The 25,823-nt window shown below is 44.1% G+C and overlaps 1 protein-coding gene across 1 annotated transcript; it reads right to left on the reverse strand.

The window, feature by feature from the left end:
* Positions 1-1,704: 1,704 nt before the first annotated feature.
* Positions 1,705-24,816, reverse strand: rem2 (RAS (RAD and GEM)-like GTP binding 2). Its single transcript, XM_076162098.1, has 5 exons — positions 24,401-24,816; positions 21,433-21,766; positions 19,329-19,402; positions 11,796-11,973; positions 1,705-3,197 (listed from the first exon to the last, which is right to left on the reverse strand). The coding sequence occupies exons 1-5, from the start codon at positions 24,410-24,412 to the stop codon at positions 2,869-2,871; spliced, it is 927 nt and encodes a 308-aa protein (XP_076018213.1). The 5' UTR covers positions 24,413-24,816; the 3' UTR covers positions 1,705-2,868.
* Between the last annotated feature and the right edge of the window lie 1,007 nt (positions 24,817-25,823).

Here is a 25,823-nt window from a genome sequence, read left to right on the forward strand (position 1 = left end):
GGTTAGTTGGGGATGGGAAAAATGGCAGGGTGGGAGGGATGTGGCAGGGAGGGGTCTGCCATGGAAGTTGGAACAGGCGAAGTTAGGGGAAGGGGGGCAGATGGCAGAGGGAGCCCTGTAGGTGGATACACACCCCAGAGTCCCTGTTGGTGAGAAGCTGCCTGCCCTTGAGACAGCTCAGGAGCCACTGAGCTGAAAAATAGCTGACCTGTTGACACTACACTCAAGAGTGTGTGGCCCAGAGGCCAGAGAAGTGGGAATTATTGTATATTCACTCCAATGAGAAAACTGTTTAGTAATCAGCAGAGCACATCTTTACATGACATTTTATGGTAGATTCATTCAAAATCACCTTATAATAGGATTTGTGGATTTTCAGGAGGGAACTGAGTTTTCTGGTCGGATACAGATTGGGTCTATCTAAGGTGAACGTGAACTAAATCTGGGTTGGCTAATCACTCTCCTGCAAAAAGGAGACTGTACTTCCTGTTCATTGGTGAGTTAGCAATTATACTGAGTATACTCCACCACACTGAAGTGCTTCTTCAGACGGGATTTTAACATTTCTAGGGAGCCTGCCTCTTTAATTAGTGCAGGAAGTGCATTCCAGAAAAAAGGAACTTGGCATGGAAATGCTCTATTTCCTTTGGGATGACAAGCATGCCTGCCTGCTGAGATCTGAAAGGTCGCACAAGAACATAAGTGGCAATGAGGTCAGAAAGATACACTGGAGCCACTGGGTGTTTTCCGCTCATACCATAACATTCTGGACTCATTTTCAGCACTTTGTTCAGACAGCTTAAGAGAACCGATTAGTGTTCTGCTTGAACTAATACAGTGCTCCGTTTCAGGCCACCATGGCTCCTATTGCTGGCCATTTGAGTCAAGATAATCTCTGTGAATTACTTCAGATTGTTTCCTCAATTTTTAAAAACTTATGTTGTGGTTTTCAACGAGTTCTTCTCTGTATTATCAGAGAGCTTTCGTCTGGTAGGAAACTATTATTGTGAGGGCCACTCAAACCCTTTGAGACATTGTGGTAGTGGGCTGTACAGATAACCTTGACTTGGTCGATTGATTGTTTGGAAAAGATTGATCTTAGGTTGTCGAAATTGCATATATCATTGTTCAACTGTTTTGCTAAGACGATGACTTTTTCTGGAGATCTAATCAACTGAGGTGACACATACTAATGTATGTAGCAGGCATAAAGCTTTCCAGCCTGTCAGGCCTTAATTAAACAGAAATGTGACATACTGATCGATATACATTCCTGCCATTGCTGAACGATGATCATTTCAGCAAAGATTCAGCTGTGGCTGCAATATCTGCCCATCTCTGGGAAACGTTACGTCTAGTAAATGTTTCCTCAACTTACCCTGAAAACGAACCAAAAAATATCTTCCTTCCAGTGTCGCCTTTACCTTAAATTGGAGACGGCTCATGTTGCTGATGTTGGGTCGTGTCTTCCTCCAGATTCATATCCTCTCCTGGCACAAGCTATTTTTGTCCTGGGGTTTTGTTACGGCTGCAAAGAGTTGACATTGCATGTTTTTGCAGCCACATTCCGAAAAGGAACAAAGACATGCGGCCGTCCGGAGAAGCCCCCTCACAGTCTAGGAAACCTGTGAGTCATCAACCTAGTAACAACCAAAACAAGACATTCCATTTAATGATGTTAAGAAGAAAAGGACAAGGCAGCCATTAAGGACGTCAAACAAAACTTAATTTATTCTCTGTGGAAAGACGAGAGTAGACGGTGACAAACTGGTGAGCGTGAGACCCTGCTACGCTGCCATGACATCCAGACAGTTCCAAAACGTTCTCTTCGGATTCACCCGTGTGGCCAGCCCCCACAAAAGTGCTAAATCACACACACACATACACACACGCACACAGGGTATAAAGACAGTTGTATACGCACAGCCACAGGTAGATTCGTTTTCCTCGTTTGTCCTTTGCTCCGGTAATCTGTTCTGCTGACTCGGCCTCCATCAAAAGGAAGTCAAGTCAGTCCGGCTGATGTTCGTCTCCTTTTATAACTCTCCGTTTGCTCCACGTCCTATTCATAAAGGGTTCTTTGTGCTGATGCAGTCAGCGGAATATGGCTTGGGCATTGATCTTCAGCCTGATACAAAAGTCAGAGAAAGTCACAGATGGATGTATGCCATTGGTGTCAACGACTTCTTTATTTTCATCGATCAAAAGCTGGAACACAAACACCTGATGCAGCGTGGACGTGGGAGAAATAAAGGGTTGTGCCTTTCAAATGGCGTTGCTAGAGATACTAGCGAGATTGTGTAGTAGCTGTTGGTCACTGAGGCCCAGAGGAACCAGTACCGCCACTGTGAGACCTGCAGGGTCACGTCTTATATCGTCTACTCACGGCATGCTATAAAACAGGCTCTTATAAATACGAATAAACTAGATTGCTATAAGTCTCTACATAATCACTGCGTGCTACGTGGGTGAGTGTTCCTTCATGACATAGTCCCCCCCCATACTTTCAGCACAGTAATCATACAATCAGCCTCTTGAGACGAGACTTTTCAATTGCCCCTCTCTCTCTCCGGCTCTTTATCCGGTGACTCGCCTGCTAATACGCCCGAGCTGGTGTGGCGATTTCACTCGCCTCATTTCAAACTGATGACTTTTCTTCTGTCTATCCATCTATTCTTCGCACCTGCCTCTGTCTTCTCTCTCCATACGCTCCCCTCTTTCCCCTCACCCAGTGCTCCAATTCCTTTCATTTAGTCATCTTCTCCTCCATTTCAAACTCTTCCATCTATCAACACCGCCCCATTCCTGTGTATGCTTCAGTCCTCTGTGTGTGTATGCATGTAGGGAGTATACTTATGTGTTTTTGTGTCACAGTGCACTGAGGTCATGGCAAGAGCGGGATTTCTGCCGGAGGATCCTGCTGCCCTTGGGCCGGTTCATCGCACGGTAGCGGCCCCTGCCCTGTTCCCTGTCTCGGCCGTATGAGCGCGGTACCAGCCCGGACAGGAAGCGCTTGGCCCTGCTGGTCAGGCTCTCTCTGCGGCCTCCACCGTACTCGCCGTCGGCCCAGCTGGGGCCCACACAGTCACCTCTGGCTGTCCGAACCGCTGCCTCCAGCAGCTCCTGGGTGCCGTGTTCCAGAGAGGCAGATAGCTCCAAGTAAAGGCAGTCGAACATCGAGGCACTGGACTGGGCCTCTGGTGTCAAAACAGAAAAACAACACAAAATTCAGTAACACAGAGCACAGCAGCATAGTACCATAATAGCAGTGCCAGAGTATTGAAATATACAAGGTGAACTAACAAGGTTAACAATCAAAACAAACAGTGATGTCATCCGAGCTGCCTGAGGCTTTTCTCTTTATTCTCTCTCTTTTTGTTTCCCTCTTCATGTGCACGACTACATACGACTTATTTTCTTTTCTTCTCTATGCCTTTCATGTTAAGAGTGTAATATTAAGGAGTTTGTGTTGAACATGGTCAAGCGGTACACATAAGCAGTATTCATGCCTCAAGCGGTCCCCCTCTCTCCTGTAAACACTCATTTACATACAAGGAGCTGCAACCAACAGACCACAGAGAGGGAGAGCAGGAGATCCCTGTGTGTTCGCCTGTCTCCATGTCTCTCCTCCCTTTGGATTTGCAGTGACCTGAGCTCGTTCAATCTGCCCTGAGCATATGAACCTGAACAGGAAGGACAGCGTGCCATACTCGTGTCTAAGTTCACGGCTGGGTTTGCGCTTTCTCTCTCTTCGAGTTGGAACAGAAACATAAATAAAAATATGCAAAAAAATATTCAGTGATCAAGAATCTTGATACTATATCCTCTTACTATATTCTCATTTACTTCATCTTACCAGTACTTGTGTGTAAACTTTGCTTTAGTCTATATTGCAGTGTCACAACATGCAAATGTCCATTTTCTTGACTACTGTTTTGCAAACATGTCAGCGATGGTAAGATGGGGTTAATGTAAATGCTCTTTGCTGTGCTGGAGGAGCTCAAATCTCTTGGCTGCAGCTCCGATGGGAAAGTGCTTCCTGTCCATTTCCTAGATAACGACAGGTGACTCAGTGCGTTGTTGACAAGACTCACTATCTGGCTTTAAGCGCCCGTTTGTCCTTGGTCAAACAGGCCCGGGTGATAAGGAAGGCTGACAGATACGGACCATTCAGCAACAAACAGGCTTTATTCTCGGCTTTCCTCTATACCTCTGCTTTGACCACTGAGGGCCAGCAACCAATCATCCATACTTAACAGTATATACCTGGCACACAAAGGAAGGCTTTTAAGGCTTATTACCGATATTGAAAATTTTGGACCCATTGCATGACCTATAATGGCTGCCAAATGATGTAGCAGGGAGAGATTGCAGCCGTAGATTCTGTGCCAGTAAAATATGAACTTGGCTACAAAAAAGGATTAAAAGTACACAATACCATGGAAGTGCAAACAGCTTCCCTTTACATCAATGAAAGGGTATACATATATGGAATGACAATAAATAAATACAACATTAAATGGCGATATGGTCATAAACACTATAATAATACCTGATGTTAAGGAAGATAAGTAGCCACTGCCAGAACCTTTATCTTCAAGTGGCGGAGCCCCTCCGAAAAATCTATGCTACATAAACACCTTTTATTTTTCCTTAACTGTCACCATTAAGTCTGACCGTTACTTGGGATTTAGCAATGGCAGCTGAAAAGTACCCAAAGGATGGACAAAATCAATGAATGAGTGCTTTGACTGTTTGATTGATTTTCATTTTGTGCCCACAGGACCCAATAAGACACTTAAATAAGCTGTTGGTGTGGTGACATAGAACGTGTCCTAAATATACAGAGAAAGAATAAAAACTGTATGAAAAGTTAGGAAAGGAACTTGAGGCCTAAAGCTCTTGGGTCTCATTTCCAAAATGTTCCACAAAAAATAGGTTCTCTTCCAAAAACACAACCAGAGGAAATGTGCAAATTGAGGACATTTCGTGAAGTCGGAGTCCTTAGATCGTCACATACAGAATAAAACATTACTCTGGATGTCCTGGATATCAAACAGTAAACCAACCATAAAGTCTCCAGTCCAGGAGAAACTCATTACTTATTAATAGTCTCAATGGTCTTTTGTAATAAATTTTAATCGATTGTTGATTAGTTGCAGCCTTAATCGTATCATAGAACAGAATTGCCGTATGTTCGGAGCCATAGTCTATTGGTCCATACACCTACCCAAGCAAACTAGACACAACACAACCACAATTCCATACCACTACAGCACCGCAAGACCACAGAATTGAATCAAGCGTTCTGACATTGACATGTTTTAATAAATCTGAAATCCATGAGGGAGCATTTAAGGGAGAGTTACTGTACGAGAGTGGATTAGATTGCATTTCAGCCAAAAACCATATTGGTAACGCAGTGGATCTGTCAAACCCTTGTTAATCCACTTAAATCAGGTTAACGCAAAGTGAATGTTAATCTGATGAAGTGAAGTGTGTTCACAGCACAAACAGCACAAACACACTACACACCCGTCACAGGTGAGACAAAAACAATAACATGATTCGATGTGTGTAATAATCTAGCCCCACAGCAGCTGTCGGTTAGAATGAGAGGAAACGTGACAAATCCCAAACCAAATCACAGGGGTTTATTCTGATATCAATGACAGCTGCTGAACAGTAGTGTTCATGAGTTGTGACGGGAAATTGAATTGAACAGGAGGAGAGAAGTCCTCATCCTGCGTGGCGTCACAACGGAACTGACACGGGGCAGACATGAGCTCACAGTGATGCTAAGTGATTGAGCGAGGAGGGTGAAGGCACGTCGGACCTGCGAGCTGACCAGGAGACAAGGAACAAGGGATGGACAGAGAGAGATACAAAGAACAAACAGGACTAAAATAAAAATAAGTAAAAAGTTGCATTGTAAAAAGAATTGAGGCTAAAACTTCCGACATGGATCAAAACTGAATCACATGGCACTTGAGTAATCTTTATATTGTTTGGATTTGTTTGGTTAAAATCTACTGTAAAGTCATACAATCAAGGTGATCAAAATTAAGATCAGGTTTACTTCTGCAATTTCTTTCATCTCAGAATACCAAAGGCTGAATTTAAACGAGGGGAAACAAACAATCTTCTAGAATCAGAAGCATCAGTTTGCTGATTGGCTGCGACTTCACAGGGTTGATCAGTGATAAATGTGTTCACAGTTTGACAGTGTGACAGTGTAGATATGAGAAAGAGACGAAGCCTGGGTGTGTGTGTGTGTGTGGTGTTGCGGAGGGGGGGAATTAAAGTGTCACTGTAAAGGCCATAAATAGACTTTATGAGTTCCGCTCTCGGAGCTTCTCTGAGGAAGATGTTCTGCAGCCAGGCAGGCTCGTTCACTTCCTGTGTCGGGCTCGCTTATCAGAGAGAAGATATGTGGTCTATTCAGAGAAACCTGAACATCCTTTCAAAACGGAGACATTTCCATATCGCTGACCACGCTACAGGTCCGTGTTATTTTTATGAGGAGGGAATATGCTGCGTATAGGCAGAACATGTTCTCCTGCTCCTCTCATTATTCTTCCTCTCCCCCTGTCTGCTCCTCTTCACATCCTCGTCTATGATTAGATGCACACCACTGTGACTGAGCTCAAGTCGACTGCCATGTGCAGGCACCAATATGCACACATTTGACACCTGCTACTTCTGTTCAACGTGAAAACACAGATCCATGTGTAGCCCGGGTAGACGTCTAAGCTCACATCGGTTTTTCTTTACCTTCACTGACCTCCATATTCTTCTTCTCAGGATTACTCCTCATCCCTGCAAGTCTGAACCTAAGCTGAAATTCAGTGTTACACTCAACCTTAAGAGGTAATTCTGGCACTCAGCATTGCATATAATACATCCTTTCTTCATGAGACCAACAGCCATTATACTGGACTATTAACTGTGATGGTTGTTTAGTACGTTTGGATCTAGGAACCCTAAGACTCAAAAATGAAACCAACCCTTAAAAAGAAACAGCTATTTGTATTTAAACTTCACACTCAATATAGCACCAGAAAATCCCCACAACAAAATATATCCTTGAGGCAGTTTGTGCTGTGAGACCAACCTTGACTGAGGATAGACTTCCAGCACTGTCTGCTCCTCCGCTCATGTGGCTTTACAGAGAGTTACCACCGAGCACTGGGCCTTTGTTTTCGGTATATGAGCAGTCTGACTTCCAGGCTTTTGAAGCTTGAGCGATGACGCTGTCACCCAGAGCATTTTTTATGTCTGGGTCGAAGGACAGAAACAGTTTTTCTTGTTTGACATTTTTTTGACATGCTTTTCATGTTATTTGCATATTTATTTGATGTTTTATTGGCAATAAACACCTTATGCAAATATCAGTAGTGGGAGATGGGAGAGTGAATAGCTGACAACATGAATGATGTCCCGGCACGTCGTGTTTACATTTTAAATATATTTTGTTTTTAGATTTTGAGAAGGACAGTCGTGAAGAAGCCAGACAGGAAGAGAGCTGTACTGTCGTAGTGGAACATTCTGATTTAACGACACACATCTCTAGAAGGATACAACCTAAGATGACTAAATAAACACTCATCATATTGGAGAGTGTGTGTTGAGTTGTCTGGCATTTGCATAAGGTGCTTTTCATTTCATCTTACTACAATAATTGGAGAGTGCTGTGTTTTTACAGGACGGTCAGCAAGAAAAGGTCGAGATTCCCAAAAGGCGCTTTCAAGGGGGGAGGCAAGCAGAGCAGGGCGGCAAGAACAATTAGAGAGCGCCTGTCTGCCATTTTGTAGGAAAGATGCTTGTCCACACAAACACTCGCCTCCAACGAGCATCACTGTCGGCAAGAGGCTGCACCACGACAGAAATGATGAGTCGACATGTACCTTCCTCAGCCTATGTTTACTCGCGGGGGCACGACACCTTCTCCGGGGGGGGGAGAGAGCCAGCAGCGTGAAAGTTTTCATTGGAGATGATTAGGAAAGCACCCAAAGGGCTCTTTGCTCGGGTAAATCAGAATTGAGCACCGAGGCTTGCAGTCTGAACATGGCCATAAAATGTAATCAATTCTGATTCCAATTATACCCTCAACTATGAATCTGATTGCGTAATTGTTAAATTGACTCCTTGAAGGACCGAGAAGGTTTCCAACCAATATGGGATATTATAGGCAGTGATGACGGAAGATGCTGATGTCCAATACTTACAGCTAGTACTTTAGGAGTCCCAATCACTACTAGAACATGGTTAATCCACCAAATGCTTTTTTGAGGCGGTCTGTCATCAGGTAGTAGTCCAGATATCAAAGAGCTTCGCCAATTACACTACAGACAATGGTTCTTATCCATTTTTTTCCCTTTAATTTGACATTCATTTCTGGTCACTTTGTCAATTTCATCACTTTGGGGTCACAAATCCCCCCTTTGTTGGCAGCTTTTCGGGGCACCAGGCCACCCTGAGAAACCATTGTGTCAAAGCCTTTTAAGACTGATTGGCAGTGGCTGAGTGAAGCAATTTAATGATTTCTGAAAAAGCCACAAGTGGGCAATTTGACAAAATGGCCAGGCCAGGAGGGGAATAATTTCACGAAGGAGCTGGAGATCAGCCCATTTAACTTAGCACCAAAAAGCCGATATGTGGTAATCAAAAAAGAAAAAGAAAAAAGAAAGTGGGGAAACTACATCCAGTTTGAAGAGCTGAAAACTCCTCCAGCAACGAGACGACGAGAGCTTAAATGACTGTCCAAACTGATGTAAGACACTGGGTTCAGGTCAGGTTCAAGTCCATGCATCACAGAAATAAGGTCATGGATGTAAAGGAACGACACAACTATAATGAAACAATGTAAGAGTTGAGTTTGCTCCAGTTGCCTACTGCTTACGTTTAAATATGACCAAACAAACCAAACTTGTTGAGCAAGCCCAGATTCAACACTCTATGCTCTGAACAGGAGCTGAAGAACTATGAACAGGTGCAGATTCAAAACATGGTATCCCACGGGTTGGGCCCCAACTTGTAAAGCACTCTTGGGTTACAGGTTCAAAGTCAACTGAGTGTGCAGATCTTTAACATGTATGTGATAAGGCAAGGTAAATCCTGACAGTCGTGAAGCATTTGGCCCTTAATAAGTTTAGTCCTACGCTGTATTTTAGGAGTTACCCCCAAAATCACTAGACTATACCCATTTTCTCCCAATTTTATGAAAATTTCAAATTGGCAGAATAGCCGGTCACAATTGATGCCATCAGTTTGCAAACAACCAACGAGGTTCAGATTCAAAACGAATGGCTTGCTCTTGGCTTCCAGGTCAGCTTCAAAATCTTAGGCCGTATTCAGCTTCACTATTCAAACAAACATAAATGCCACGCGTTTGCCCCTTATCACCTTCCACACAGCGCTGGCTTTCAGGCGCAGATGTGGTTTCTGTCTGGGTTGTGCGTTTCCTGTGTGTGCATACATGCTGGCTGTGGTGCATGTATGGATAGCATGAGCATACATGTAGGTATTGAGGGCAGCGGTGTCCTGTGTTAGGGAGATAATCCAGATGAATGTGCCATGAGAAATAAAATGAGTGGCTCACAGTCCCTGTGCGAGGGTGAGATAGGGAACAATAACCAGGTGATGTCTGCAGAGAGCAAGTGATCACACATGATGCTGGATGGATGTGACCGCAGATACATTTACAAACTGAATGCACACGGAAATTGCAGATGTGACTGTGAGTGTCTGAATTTATATTGCATCCAAGTTCAGATTCAGGTCAAACTCTGCCGCCTGGCACTTTCTTCGATTTCAGTTTGAGCCATTCTTCCATTAGAGACATTAATGAAATGTACACAGACCAAACACATTCCCTCATATTGTCGACCTACACTACAGCCTGAGCTCTGTGCTGTAGATTTCCAACCACTGAAGTCCCACAAAGCTGAACTTGAGCAAAACCAGAGGCATTGCATTATTTTTTTATTTTTTCAAGATTTGGCCAATTGAAAGAAATGCGATTGTCAATGTGCTCAATGATTGAAAGTAACAGCAAACACTGTTTAAATGCATTAGTCTATTAATGAAGGTATCTGATTCTTTCAGTCGCAGAGAAAGCAATGTACTGCTCCTACATGTCTGTCAACATGCGCCATCGCGACACCAACATACCATGCAACAACAACCATGCAAAAGACTAATGAATGCATCAAGCATCACTTTCAGGCACTTTTACTCAGAACACTATGAGGGAATCACATGAATGAACTGGTCTTTTAAATAGTTGAAACTGCTGTTGGGAGCGTTCCACCATATTATCTGGTGCTTGGTGCCCACATTAAACTTGGGAATATATCATTTTTGCATAATTCACTTTAGGGGATCCATAAATAATCTATGATAAAATTAAATCTTCATCTACACGCCTGCAGTCAAGATCCCTGGCGCCGCAGACCATTGCAGCGAGCCCTGTGCGACTCACCCTGGAGTGCAGACCACTAAAATAAAGTTCTATCCCATGAGGAAATGCTCACATTAAACACACATATTGGGAGTCATTTCCTAAAGGTTAAAATTTACACAAGGTCCTCGGGTGATACAAATCTCCTTCATTCATTCAGTTTGCCTCAACTGCTGCAAACAGCTCCTCCGTCTTTGCCCCTTCAACATATGATGGATTTTCCTTCCAGTTAGCATAATATCCAGGGAACATTTATCCCTGCTGGATATTGGACAACACATCGACTACTACTACTACTACTTTCAAAGATTATAGCCCAAAGAGTCTTTCTAATGATGATGTAATATAGGTTTGGAGGGAGGAAAATGAGAAAATACAAGGGCAGAGAAAAACTTCAGACAAGGCAAATACAGAATGAAAAGGCTTAATTAGAAGTGATTGATGAGTGATAGTAGAAAGCACAGTACTGCTGCTCTCTTGAGGAAAGTGTATGCGCGAGTTTACACATTCCCTTTACAATGCAGGCATTGGGGCATTGTAACAATCCTCCATAAAACCCAATAAATGAAGCATTCGCTGCACAAAGCCGATGTAATTACAAGAAAACCCTTGGAAAGGACAGTAAGAGCATCCAATCAAGAACTACTTATGGAGAGATGAAGTACAGATCTGGCCCCTGCTGCTGGAGTATTCTAATGATTGTTCACTATGTTGGTATTCGAGCTACAATGTGGAATTCAATTTTTTGTGGACAAAGTATCTGGTCTATGATTACAAAAACGACTGACCTAGTTTGTACATAAAGTAAATCGCATTTGGGGGGAAATGGCCACAATATCGCTTTATTGCAAATGTCACTGCCACACATCCGCAGTATGTCCAATCATTCCGTAGCACATGGTCGGAGGAATCGAGTCTGACCGATAGTGTGACAGTCGTTTTTGAGATTAAGCTTATTTGTTGTCATTACTGATGTCAGGTAGTTATCCTAGTTTATTCTGGAAGTTGGTTTGTGCGAAAAAGTTTGAACAGCAGTCTTTTTTCAAGCACGTAATCACGCATGTAGTTCATTTGTGCCATAGATGTACATTATTGCTGGATATATTGAAAGATGCAGCTTGAGAACTAACAAATACTCAAAGTCTTAAAAAGCCCTAATTTGAAGGAGCTCAATCCATGATCTACCCATCCACATCTCATTGTGTCCCAAGTATCCAGACGTACACTCCTGCCTCTATGGCGCCGTGTGTGGACATTTGAGCTGCTGTGTGCCTGCGTGCATGCTTGTGTAACAGGTTTACATTACAGACTGGTCCCACATCCCCTTACCTACCCTCTGTGCTGATTTCACGGGAGCGGACAAGGTCACTCTTGTTGCCCACCAGGATAATTGGCGTATGAGGCTGCGACTCCCTGAGGAGGAGGCGGAGCTGGGCTATTCGATGGAAACTTCGCCTGTCCGTCACCGAGAAGACCAGAATACACACCTCACACTGCAGGCCAGACAAGTCCTGAGGACACAAGAGCGCGCATTAATAAAACATGAGCGTAAATGAAGAGGTTAGTGTTGAATGTGCAAAGGAACGATGCTGTAATACATGAACAGGTGTGGAATATCACCCCAGGACATAACTATGCACCCACACACACACACCATATACAAAATGGCAGTTTGTACTTGAGCATAGCCAATGAGAAGACAATAAACCGTGACTTCCAGTGAGGACTCAGGAGCCTTTGGTCAGCTTGACGGTTCAACTATGACGCCTTGCTTTGAATCTCCTGACCCTTTTAATAGTCAATCTGTCACACTCCAATTCTCAATTAGTGAGAGTGGCTCCAGGTGAATCACCTTGAACGTGCTTCAGACTAGGCCGTATGATCATGCCATGATTTAGTCAAAGAAATCTAATTGTGATGATTGCCACATATACATATAGACAAATAGAGTGAAGATGTCAGCCAGTGAAACACATTTCAATAATCACAACAGTCACAGAAAGATCCACATCGCATCTTCCACAACAGTGTTGGATCAGATCCCGAGGCAGACATTTCATGGTGAGCACCTTGGCACTCTGTTTGGCGGAGTGCAGGAAAGGACAAGTGTAAGGGAGGGATGTACTGGTGCGGAAGGCGACTCGGCCACCTGTCACCGTCTGAATGAGAGACAGGCGGCGAGGCTGGAAACAACAAGAACGAGACAAAAGACAGAGAGGGGAGGGGGGGAGGGAGGGGCAGTGGAGTGGACATCGATTAGGAGCGTGATGGAACGCTCCGGGACCAAAACTGTGACCGAGTAAATATGCCTCTCTATCTAACGGAGTATGAGCAATTCATGACGGTGCCAATTTTCCCTCGGCCCTTCTCTGTTCAGAGCGAGGGCCATCTGTCAATATCCGCTCCTCCTTTTACACACACACACACACACACACACACACACACACACACACACACACACACACACACACACACACACACACACACACACACACACACACACACACACACACACACACACACACACACACACACACACACACACACACACACACACACACACACACACACACACACACACACACCAGTATAAACATGACTCATACGGATGGACACACAAAAGCAATCCCTGCATACAGAAGCATTCAAACTGTGTGGAAATACGCACTCATGAGCAAAATAATGTTGGTGTATTTTCAAAAACACATTTATCGAAAGATCTGCCCGATTGTCTATTTTCTCCAGATTACAGGGGTCTGTTTGGGTCTTACCTTACAGCCACCTGTCCATTTGTTCTACACATCATTACCAGCGGTTCACCTTTATCTTCAAAAGTGCACAGTTTCAGATGTTCCAAATACTAAAGCCGTCTACATTTAGATCCGATGCTTACGTAACACCCATAAGACAATATACTACATGAGTCTAAAGCTTGGCAGTTCGGCACTAGTTTAATTTCAATTTTAACCAGATTTCATTGACCGACACCAAACCCACACCAGGATACATTTTGGCCACTAAATGACAAAGCTATGTGTTTTTGTTATAAATAACACTCTCTAGGATTGTTGTGTTGGCAGGGAAAAGGCAACATCTACATTTCCACCCTGCAACATGCCTTCTCGATGCATGTAAATGCAAGATGCTCTCAGAACACATTACGACTCCCTTTTACAACTAGCCAGGCGTAAATGCTGTGTTCCCCCTGAACAACACCATCAGATACTGTAGATCAGAATGGATTGTAATCAGTGCAGCCCGACAGGCACCCAAGCAGACCAGAGATGCACTCTGAAAAAATCCACACTGAAGGGAATCTTAAAGAGAATCCAAAATTGTCCATGCTTAAATGAACCAATATGATACTGAGTCAATCTACATTTTTAATATATGTAGTAATTCATTCAGTGTATACTATGGAAAATGACTAAATGTTTATTACCGTTCACGTTCGCCCCTGCCTGGAGTGTGTACCCAAAACTATTAAAATGCAACCCCTGCCAGCTCATTTAGTGAGACAGAGGAAGGTACACAAGCAAAGCAGCTTACGGCCTTTACATAGAAACAAAAGGTCATCCATCTGCACCTGCCAGCGCCAACCTCCGTGAACTGCTCACAAAGCACACGTGCACAAAGACATACATGCTCATGCTTCCATTCTGCTTACTCCAAAACAAAGACAAGCAGTCAGCACCGTCTCTCCCTGAACTCCTACTGTCAAAAATGAAAACACGGGCAGATTAATAATGATGTTTGGATGAGGAACAAAGGGACAGGAACAAAGAAAGGTGAGGGGAAAAGAGTAAAGTGGAGATCAGTAGAAGCAGGACGACAAGACAAGAATCATTTTGCCCAGGTGGTGAAGTCAAAATCCTATAATAGGATTAGTGCAGATGGAATGTTACGATGGTGGCTGCACAACAACAAACATTCCCCTAAGGAAATGTATTACAGAGGCCATCTGGTCGCCAGTGACCAGACCTCACACACAAACAGACATTGCGTAAGCTGACCTCACTACAAATGACCGCATCACCGCTGAACACAACTGACGTCACGACACAGAAACACGTGAACGCCAGCCCCCACAGCATCACACTCCAACTGCGTCCTCCTTTATGTATCCATCCTTCCATTGAATGACCTTAATACAAGTCTTAATATACTGTGTATGTACAGCATCCATCTGGCTCAAGTACATATTTAAGCCATGGTTTACTAAAGATGATTGCTGTGTGTTTGACATGTGAGATGTTGCATTTCTTAGATTCTATACATACTCTGAATCCACCACATTCAGAGTATGTCCATATCCATTTAGATTATTTTTATTCGGGCAGCGATTTCTGTTGCCGTGTCAAACGGGTGATAAGCTGAACCTGAAAGCGAAGCCTTCAATTTATTGGTAAATCTTATGCTTCAACTTTATTCTATATTGGATTGAAGCGGTTGGAATTAGTTTGGTCAGGAGAGAGGACAGAATACAGCTGCTGCTCCTGCACGTCCAGCAAGCTGAAGTGGCTCGGGCTTCTAATCAGCGTGTCTGTGAGAAACCATCCATCCATAGGGAGGAGACCACAGGGCAAAACATGATTAAAAATCCCATATGTGCTGGGAAAGTATTGGGACCACCAGGAGTACCTGGAGGATGTGGCCAGGGAGAAGAACATCTGGGATACCTCGCTTTGCTTGCTGCCTCCAAGACTCGGAGAAACCATGCAAAATCAATGGATGGATTGAGGTAAGTGTCTGGCTTTTGAACAAATGGAATGAATCAAACATGCACCAATTCCTTAATCCACCCATGGGTCTGCACCAGAATCCAATGCCTTCCCTGCCTCGAGTCCCAGCCTGCCAGCAAGTTTGGTCTAAATCAGTTTGGAACTTTTCACCTAATCCTGCAAAGGGACCAAACCAACCATTCATTATATTTCACATAACAGAAAAAGATCACAAAATAGGGCCTTGGTGGAGGTTAAAACCAGCAAAGGTCACAGTATACTGTAGGTACTACAGGTGGGCCGTGAGGGGTCATTTGCAATAAATAGAAGCAGAAAAAGCTGCTTATACCCAGCAGAGTAACACAGTTAAGAACTTCAGAAGGCGTAACGGCCTGTGTGGATTGGGGCAAGAAAAAGGAAACCCTTAAATGGTCTCAAGCTATTTTCAACAACAACACAACATGTCCTGGGAGAGAGACAAGACTGAAGCTTGAAGCAAAATCTGTTTCTGTTCCAAGTGGTGGAGGGCAGGACCATGTTTCACTTCCTCTCTAATGGAGGGAAAGAATGTGGCGGCGATTATCTTCATCCAAATTACATCCTTGACTTTTGCACTAATTTGCTACAACATTGTCCAACATGTCCCTGCAGTCTTGCTGGACAGAAGCAAAAACGGTTATTTTCCCAGGCCTTAGGTTTGCTTTAAGAAATATTTTCAATTTCAGCAATCAAAGATTAATGATCACCACCCCTCACTATGTAGACTGCCAGACACACACACACAAAGTGAGTGAGCCCCTCCCCCTGGCCTTCAGTGACCTCAATCTTCTCACTTGGACGATTAAATACAGAATCTGATTGGCCATTTGAGTTGTGTGTGTCCGTCAAACAACCAATGCCAGCCCAGACTCAGTCAAGGCCAAGCATGTCAGGGCATCTATTTTAGGATCATGACTTATTTAAACCCTCCGATCCCTTTACATCAGCTACGCTCAGTGTCCCAGCATCTGCTTCCGAGACTCTCAGCCTTCTCTGCATATGTGTGTGTGTGTTTACACACTGGAGTAGCACGCTGTTCTGCGTCTTTCCACACTTGCGTCTGTCAGCACATACCTGCGTCAATGTCATTGTGTCTGTACACTGCAGCAAACGATGCCCGGGGTTCCCTACACACTTCTGTGCAGGGAACCTTGTGCGCTACTCTTGTGGAAATAATTGCTCGACATGTGTCAGTCAGCAGCAGGTTCGGCCAAGAAGCACTTGAAAGAACAATCAAGAAGTGTGATTGTTAACAGCTTTCCATTTTTTCTGCGTGTTTGTATTACAGGCGGGTCGCGCTGGCCGGAGATTGGCCGAAGCTTTCACAGTTGGTGTTGGATGCTGACTGTTCTAGCATGATCTTATGGGTGAGTGAGTGATTAAGTGACAGTGTGTGTGTGACAGCGTGTGTGTGTGTGTGTTGCTATGGTAACCTAGGTGTAGGTTGGGGTGCCCCACAGAGAGCACTTGCAGCTTGCTACAAGGCCAGAAGCGCTGCCTCTTGGGAACGTGAGTGCTGGCGGCTGATGCTGTGCCAATTCAAGATCGCGCCACATGACAAGCAGTGGGACCACATATGTGTTTAGATTGTGGTTTTTTTAGTGTTTTTTTTAGTGTGTGTGTGTGTGTGTGTGTGTGTGTGTGTGTGTGTGTGTGTGTGTGTGTGTGTGTGTGTGTGTGTGTGTGTGTGTGTGTGTAATAAGCTTTTGTCCTACATACACACAAAACCCCAAAACTATGTAGCGATACCGGCCTATGATGTGGACCCCTGTCTACTCCTCTCTGCCTGCTTGCTTAAAGCCCTTTTTGGAGTTTCTCCAAGCTCCCCGCCAGCTTACGTCTGTTGCTTCTGCCTTAAAGCCCTGCCTCGCCTTAACACACACAGAATTACAAATGTAATTAAGTCTCAGCATGGCAGAAAATGACCAAGGTAAGACACAAGCATGCGAGAGAGAACAGAGACAGAAAAGTCAATGGAGTTTTTGGTGTGCACAGTGCGCATGATGATTTATGAAGAAAAGATTGTGTAAAGGAGGCCATGCATGTTTTCTTAATGAAAATCAGTTTCAAGTCAGTCATTTTGCTCTATTGAGCATCACACAACTCTTTGTATATATCACACACACACACAAGCATGCCCCTGGTTAGGCACATACACAAGGAAAGGCTGGTGAGGGGCAGAGAAGGCTTTACAAGAAATGTTCTTTAAAGAGACACCAATGCTGCGTCTGGTTTCATGGTAAACAGCCTTTGTATTCCTAACATACAACGGGCCTTTGTCATACCTTCAAACAAAGGCTGCATTTCTCGGTTGCACTCTAAGGATCCTCCTAAATGAGACAATAGAGTCTGGCAACTGTGCCATCTTCAGAAGACGCCTCAGATAAAATGAGACAGCCCGTTTTAACTCAGGGTGCACAACAGTGACGTCTTTGCCCATTGAAGAGACGCAAATGCTTCAATATGGACTCCTAAATGAATGTAATCTGCATCATATCCCCCTCAATAATGGCTGCATTACATTTACGTGTGCCAAGGGCCCCGGTCCTTGATATTGGCACGTATTAATGGCCGACTCAATGGAGCAAAGCCAGCTTCAACATGTTGCCTCAGCCTCAAAGCCCTGCATTGTAACAACACACAGAATGACAAATGTAAAGACTTCTCAGTGTGGCAGAAAAAGGCAAACGCAAGAAGACAAACAAGCAAGCATGAACAGATGCAGAAAGTCCTGTTCTGTTTGGACATGGAGACAGCTGCAGGAGGGAAAGCCAACAGATTTTGGGGTTGAGAAAAGCAACCACATGAGGCCATCGGAGTCTTCTGTGGAGTTCCCGTGGGCTAAATGGAGCGGCGTGTGAATAATTCAGCCTTCTGGGAGATCCCCTCAAGGCAAAGTGGACATCTGCAGCATCCCCGATGCAGCCATCGAAGAGCAGACTAATTAAAGCGCTCTACTGTTTCATTACAGCATTAATAGCCGATAATGACTGCGTATATGCAGATTTGCCTCATTGTCGTGTTTGTTGACACGCTTTTCTTCCCTGCCACTGACGGAAGTTTTCTTTTCCTTTTCAAAACGTTTAACACAGCCATGTTTACGAACATCCACACAGTTCATACACATCGAGGTTAAAGTGGGACGCAGGTGGAGGCGCTAACAAGGAAATGTTGCGTGGGTTGTGTTGCTGCTGGGAGACGCACAATTATAACATTTGACATGTTGAGCATCTTACCTTTGCTATTTTCAGTGTTTTCTCAGCCTGAAATTGAAAATATTGCAAGTATTTGAACTGCTCAACAGTGTAAACATGCACAGCAGACAAGATGATTTATTGCTGGCAGCAAACCTGGATCTGCACTCCAGGTTATTGCCACTAGCGAAATATGGTTCAACACTATATTGCTGCCAAATTTAATATTTTAACACTGGGAGTGAGAGTAGTAAGTAGAGCTTAGCCATAGACCAGAGTAACATTAACAGAGCGATATGCTTAGGGCTGAAATGTGTTCACACCTGTAACAAACTGAACCAGATGCAAACAAAGTAGGCATTAAAGCATCATCAAACTAATGTAGTATTGACCAAATCAGGGATTGTTCGATTTCACATAAACGTTTGGGCCCTTTTAACATGATTCTAGTTCATAAAAGGCATAAGTTCGAATGAAACAATGGTTTGATATCCATTATAGCTAAACCTTATTGTAGATTTACATCCGTTGGTGGCGCTCTAAGCTGGTGACCCCAGGCAAACCGCTCACCATCCTGAAGAGTCGCAGCAATTTCAGCCCTCGCTTCATCTCCTATTCCCTGTGGATCTGGATCTAAACAAGTGAGGGTAATACGGGAATGAGTTCCACTTTTCCGAGTGGCAGAACTTGAGAAAGCTAATGTCGGCACAGCTGTCGCCTCGAGGTTTCTGTGCAATATACACACAAACACACAACACACAGATGCAGACTCTCTGCTGGCACTTGCTCTCATTCTGCCTCCTCACACACACCCTGCCCTTTCAGGGGAAATAAATGGCTTCTTCAGTTCTCTAACTAAATGCGCTCCGACAGTTTACGGTAATAAATGGAAGTCTGACAGCGAGAGCTCACCTGCTTCCAGTTATCATAAACGATGACTTTGCTGTCCTCGTCGTCCACCGTCACTCTGCTCTCATAGCCTTCACCTGTAAGCAACAACCACGTCACACAAACACACACCGGGTGAAATAGCAAAACCTCAACACGTCACACTACCAATAGCATATAAACGTACATATAGTTTAAAACAATGGTGCATGAAGGAGGCGGAAATGTGGAAAACAATGTTTGACATACAAGCGCAACAAATATTAAAGTGTTAATAATCAGTGTTCGTTTTAGTGAAAATGATTTAGTGTAGAGGCGTACCAAGTGTTTCTTCATCTGAAAATGTTCTCACAACAGACATTTCTCCTTGTCACACAGGTGTGAATAACATCATTAAAGGGGACAGTCAGCTTTTTTGTTTAATGCGACTTTAATTGTCTAGACTCACTGTGCGCTGTTAACCCAGATTTTAACCCAGATACTCGACTAAATTTAGAATTGTATTGTGCGGTGCGAGGGTCTCCACATCCAATTAATTAACTGCCAGATCTCACCTCGCATTTCTTGAATGATTGCCCCACAATTCAGGTGTTGACCTATTCCAGTGCGTCAGCGAAAGCCAACTAATATTAGTAACATCTTTCCAGGCTGTCTAATTTGGATAAAACTTGAAACGACAACAACAAAACCATTACAGGAACAGTGAGCGCAAGTACCCACATTGTGGCTTGTTGAACGAGTGGCTTCAGTCAGCAGAAGATGCACAAATAGGTTTAGACAAAGGAAACGCTATCCACTAGGAAGAACCCCATAGGTCCTGAAAGCTTCATAGGTCCTTTAAGGAACTAAGGACCTAATGCAGCTGAAATCAGGGCAGAAGGGGCTTTTCAGAAGGAGTATTAAACCAGCAGTCTGTGATTGTGGATTGGGTGGAATCTCTTTAAATATGTGCTCGACTCCCTCCTCTCCCTTCCGACCCGCTGCACCCCGAGTCCTGCCTCCTCAACTCGTACTCCTTAACCAAATCAGACTCCACAATCGAGGCACTACAGAGACATTCGCAAAACACTCAATTTATGGATTCCGTCAGGATGTAATGAGGATTTAAGCCACAAAAAAAAAAAAGCTACATAAATTAATGGAGACAGTACCTGGATACCTTCATACAAGTCTGTTTTCCACTCTGTTTGCACATCAGTGATGCAGCACAGGAGACTTGAAGACAATCAATTAAAGCCTCGCAAAAAAACCCCAACTGAAAATAAAGAATAATCATGAAAATCTGGGTTATATGTCCCGTTTGTTAATGACTGCAATCCACTTAGATGTGCCAGATCCTCGTCCCTGGCATCAATTAATGCCATCATTCCCTTTTTATTACAAACACCTGTGACTTTTGTGTGCTAACAAGTCAATATGTCTGCTGTGAGGAATGTTTCCTGTTACATGGGGTTTTTCCCGCCTCGCTCATGGAATCGTCGCATATGTTAGAATTTCAATACAAGATGAGTGCCGTCATAAAAGCTCCCTATGAGCTGCTCGGATGCAAGTGCTTTTCCGCAGGCTCATTCTGTGCATTTATGATGCATGAATCCAAGAACGTTACATGAGCAGTGAATGAATAGTGTATGCAGCGAGTTGGTGGCAGCTTGATGGAGAGAGAGCGAGGCGAAGCAGTCTCTCTCTCTGACACTGATCAATCGATCTGCTGGTTGGATTGTCAAGGAGCAGCGCTGATTATCACTGCTGCTCGCCAAGTCTCTCGAGATCAGACACGATCAATTGACAGACTTAAGAGTACACAAGCGTGTCAGAACAGGAGCGGCACAATCGGCTATGCTGGCTGTTGCATTTTTCTGCACCGAAAACACGTTTCTAAAAAAGGATTTGTACATTTGTAGTCAGGGGGACCCCTAACACCAGAGGGAAAGCTGTGTGAGAAGATGAGAAGAAAAATTGGGTGGATTTTCCTTTTGATTCTGGATAATGTAAAGATCCATTTGACCCATTTAGGAGCATAAATCTTCCAAGAGTGGCAACCAACTATACAAAGCACTTCAATGAGGAACTTTCACTCGCTTCTAACGCACAGACACACATGAGAACACACTCTCGCGTGAGCCATTACCGCAGTTTTCAGAGTCTACGGAAAGGGATCTGTCCGTCTGGCCGGCCAGAGACAAGGCCAGCGACGTCTTTCCCACTCCATTCTGTCCCAGCAGCACTATCCTCAAAGCGCCGCCGTGGCTGTGGTAACCTGACTGGGCGGCCGCCGACTGGCTGAACGACTCATCCCGAGACGCCAATGTGTCGCTGTTCGGCAACGACGTGGAAGGCTCCTCCAAGCCCGGGATCCAGTCGGTGTCGTCGGACACGGCCTCTTCTCGCCTCAGCTGGTGTTTGACGGGCAGAGGTGTGCTCCCTCGTCGGAGAGGGGGCGCCGTGGTGAGAAACATGCTGTACTAAAAAGGAGACACAGAAGGTGAAAGACAGATGCGTCAATCTACACGGGGGTCACCAAGTACGCAACAACACACTGCCTGGTAGATTCACCTGTGACACCGTCTGCTCTTGTAGATGTTACCACCGTGTGGAATGGGGGAAGGGCAAAAAAAAGGTGTCTGTCTGCATTTACAAAGGAGGGAGGTGTCAACACATGGAGACGAGACTGATAAGAAGCAGGGGAGTGAGCAGGAAGATACTGATGAACACAGAGGTTGTCAAAAGGGAAACCTGAAAGGAGGAAGATGGATGGGATAAAGGAATGACAGGAGATGAGGACAGTGTCACAGCAGTTTGATAAGGAAAAAGGACAGATGCGTCTCATTTCATGGGACGCATCCTGAGGCGTCATTGGAATCCCACTTGCATCACAATTGTTCACGACAAGCCATTGAGCAGGATCCTTCCAATGTGGCCAAGAAATGGGGCCTTTGTCTTCAAAGAAATGCTTGCCGGGCTCGCAGTATCCAGAAACCATTGCGTTTTCCAAGGGACCATTGTGATAAAACCAAAATACACGCAATACTTGTAAATGCAATAAAGCAGATGAATGATTAAAAGGATTAAGACGTCAGTGTCCATTGACGTTGCTCCTCATTTTATCAAGTCCTTGTCTCAGGCCACCATGGTTTCCTTACCCATTTGTTTGCTCACACTCTTTTTTTCTAGGCCGGTGTGTATTTTATTGTAATTACTGGTGTTTTGACGGTCACATCAATAAATCAAAACTATTTTAATCAGGTTGAGGTCGGACTTGGCAGGTTGGTCGGGGTTAAGGTCAATACCGTCACTTGCCATTTGTTTTCAAATCATTCAAAACACAAGGTCACAGGGCAAGGTCAATGTTCAGCCCAATGTTAATGCATGGGGGAGCTATTCTGTCAAAGCAGAGTGGGTGTGGCAGCTGTGTTTATCTCCAGTTACTCCTCGTTTTTATCTGTTTTTTTGCAAGAAAGGAGGCCAGATGCGAGTGAGAGTCTGCAGCCATGTTTAATAAGGCCAAGTGGCTGTACTGGGCGGAGCAGAGATGGTGACTGAAGCACAAATTACCAGTACAATACTCTAGGGTAGCACTGGTATTGCACAGAACAATAGCAGGACTGGGAAGAGTGTGTGTGTGTGTGTGCGCTTGTGTGTGTGTATAATGCATGCGTGTGCAGGAGCAGGTCAACCAGAGAGGAGTCTCATCAATATTAATACAGCAATTAATCAAGTACAGCAGGACCCCTGGGTATGAGTGGCCTATCGTCTGCCTGTGGCAAACGTAAGTACTGCACAGTATGAATTACAGGGGCTGGACACCATCACAAACACATTCACTCATATTTAAGCTTTTACAACTGATGTTTAAGTCTAACCCTAAACTAGTAGAAACTGATCACACACACACACACACACACACATACTCTTATTCACTTGAAAATATATAAATATACTCCTTAGTGTAAATTCGAACAACCTAAAATCTGTGAATTTAGTAGTTAAGTACGTTAAACTAAAGACAGATTGTTGTTAATTGTGAAAGTGAGTGCAGAAAGTTGTTCAATTCATTAAAAAGTACAAAATCTACAAATTTACTTCCAAAACATCTATGTATATAGTTTTCACAAAATCATGGAGAATTTCCTAAATGAAACAATTCTACACCCTGACAAAAAGAAAACACTGTTCTGTCAACAAACTAAATTCACTCTTGATGAATATGTGATCAACCATGAATTGAGCCTCAGTAAAGTCTCTGTATTGTGCAGAGGGATTCAAATGATCAAAAATACACATCCATACTATTCCTATAATCATTATAAGTGTGGGTGTGGCTACTATATACATTTCATAGGGGTGCAGGTGAAGGGTGGCTACTGTGACTGACACACATACACACACACACACACACATACACATTAGCCTAATTGAATCGAGCTAATCAATTAAGCATGGTCTTTATCGAGAGCAGGGCACATGGGGAGCGATCCAGGCAGAGATGGAGGCTCTGTGACCGGGGGGCTAGACTGGTGTCAGTGGTCTCACACACTGAACAAACTAGGACCAACAACAGCACAAACACAACATACAGACTCCAGCCATTCTTCATCATTCTGCTGCGTCTCTATGTGCCTGGAGAGGTTTGTGTCACAGGACGTGAAGCTCGTTGGAAATCATTTTTTAGAGCGTTTTGTGATTTGATCTATGGGAAATTAGATGATCTGGAAGGAAAGACACAACCTTAACAGAACACTACACTACAACACAGCCGCGCGGTAGTATACACAGGAAACTGCACACATATAAGAGGGAACTTTAAAAAATGTCTTTAAAACCACCGAATATCAGAAAAGCCCACGTGTACAGAGCGTTACAATTAGGTCACTAGAACATCAAGAGGGGAAGATGGGATAACACACCGGGAAGAACGGAATTCCTCTAACAACAGAGCGAGCAACGTGTTCCAAGCACGTAAACAACGATCAGAGCCCGGTGCTGCCATCTGAGCTGCACATCAGAGGGTGTGTATTCCACCTGGCGTGTGTGTGTGTGTAGTGAAAAGCCCATTGTGCAGAACGCACGCGGGAAGGTGGAAAATCTCTGTCGCTTACCTGGTCAGCCATTTCCGATCGATAAAGTCTTCTCTCTTTGCGAAACAAGTGCTTTAGTTGCAGCCTCCTCCCCGTTTCAGGTCATCCGCGCTGGATGCACACCGGCTCACAACGACAGCGACGCCCCAAATTTTACTGCACATGCTGGGGATCTGTGCCCCGCCGTGGCGCGTAAAATCCCCTTTGTGGCGACTTTAAAGGAGCGTCTGAGGGCGGCCGGCGCGAGAGAAAATAGGACAGGTAGAGTGAGAGCAGGCTGCTGGAGGAGGGAGGGAAGGAGGGAGAGGCTACACCTTCGCCTCCGTGAGGAAGAAGAGACGACTCGGGAGGCGGTGAGGAAGAGTGAAAGCCATGAGGACAGCGACGCGGTCTCCCCCTACTCCTCCTCCTCCTCCTCTTGTCATTCTGCCTGACTGTATGACACTCTCTCTCTCTCTCTCTCTCTCTCTCTCTCTCTCTCTCTCTCTCTCTCTCTCTCTCTCTCTCTCTCTCTCTCTCTCTCTCTCTCTCTCTCTCTCTCTCTCTCCCCCCATTTCCATTCCAATGTGAATTCACTGAATGTATCACAACCTTTTCTCCAAATACACTTTGCTTTTGCTGTTTAATTCACACATCCACATCAGAAATCGATGTGGTGCTGTGACGCAAATCGACCTGCAGGGGGAGTCAAAGTCAGGAAATGCGGGCGATTTTTGTGTAACATTTATGAGGCAAAAGTTTAGCATTTGTTTCATGTATTTCATGAGAATACAGCGGCTGAACCCATTCTCTCTGGATGAAATACATGTGTTCACGTTTGAATTGTGTTTATTGTCCTTCCAACCAAGGACAAATAAATAAAAACAACAAACACCGAGTTCTAGATTTTGTGTTCTCGATATCTGTAAAACACATAGAAACCAAAGATCAACAGACAAATAAATCATGCACTAATTGGAACAAAATGACAACTTTAGGAGACTATAAAAAATAAGGCGGTCACCTCCACTTTCACTTTGAAAAAGTGGTACAAGGGCAGCTGTTACCATAGAGACGGGTCTGGCACATACCTGAGACTAACTGGTTGTGTCATACAGCAAATATGAATAATGTCTGATTCATGTCATACAAAAATAACCTATTCATTAAAATACCATGACTTGATGTGCTTAGATGTTTGAAGCTGCCTCGATGAATTTCTCGTAGATTTTGGTTGCTTTAGTTAACTGTTGCCAGCAAGTGACATTATGTTTATATACATTAAATAATCAGGAAATAAAACAAGCATTAAATATGCTTTTGTCTTTTCAGATTATTTCCATATTATATAGCATTATTCTTTACAGCTGAGAAGATTGCTGATGACCTCAGAGTTAAGGACAATGTAAAGGGCAAAGGAAGACTTGACATTTATTACATAAGCTCCCACCTTATATTATATCCC

Source organism: Genypterus blacodes, unplaced genomic scaffold, assembly GCF_046128005.1.
Source record: "Genypterus blacodes isolate CSIRO-AG114 ecotype Tasmania unplaced genomic scaffold, CSIRO-AGI_Gbla_v1 ptg000120l_1, whole genome shotgun sequence".
NCBI lineage: Eukaryota > Metazoa > Chordata > Actinopteri > Ophidiiformes > Ophidiidae > Genypterus > Genypterus blacodes.

What these genes read in the sequence shown, in the direction of transcription:
- rem2 (XM_076162098.1), bottom strand. An exon ending in CGTAGACTCTGAAAACTGCG is followed by an intron (nt 19,403 to 21,432) that starts GTAATGGCTCAC and finishes TGTTGCTTACAG; the next exon opens with GTGAAGGCTATGAGAGCAGA. An exon ending in TTTATGATAACTGGAAGCAG is followed by an intron (nt 11,974 to 19,328) that starts GTGAGCTCTCGC and finishes TTGTGTCCTCAG; the next exon opens with GACTTGTCTGGCCTGCAGTG.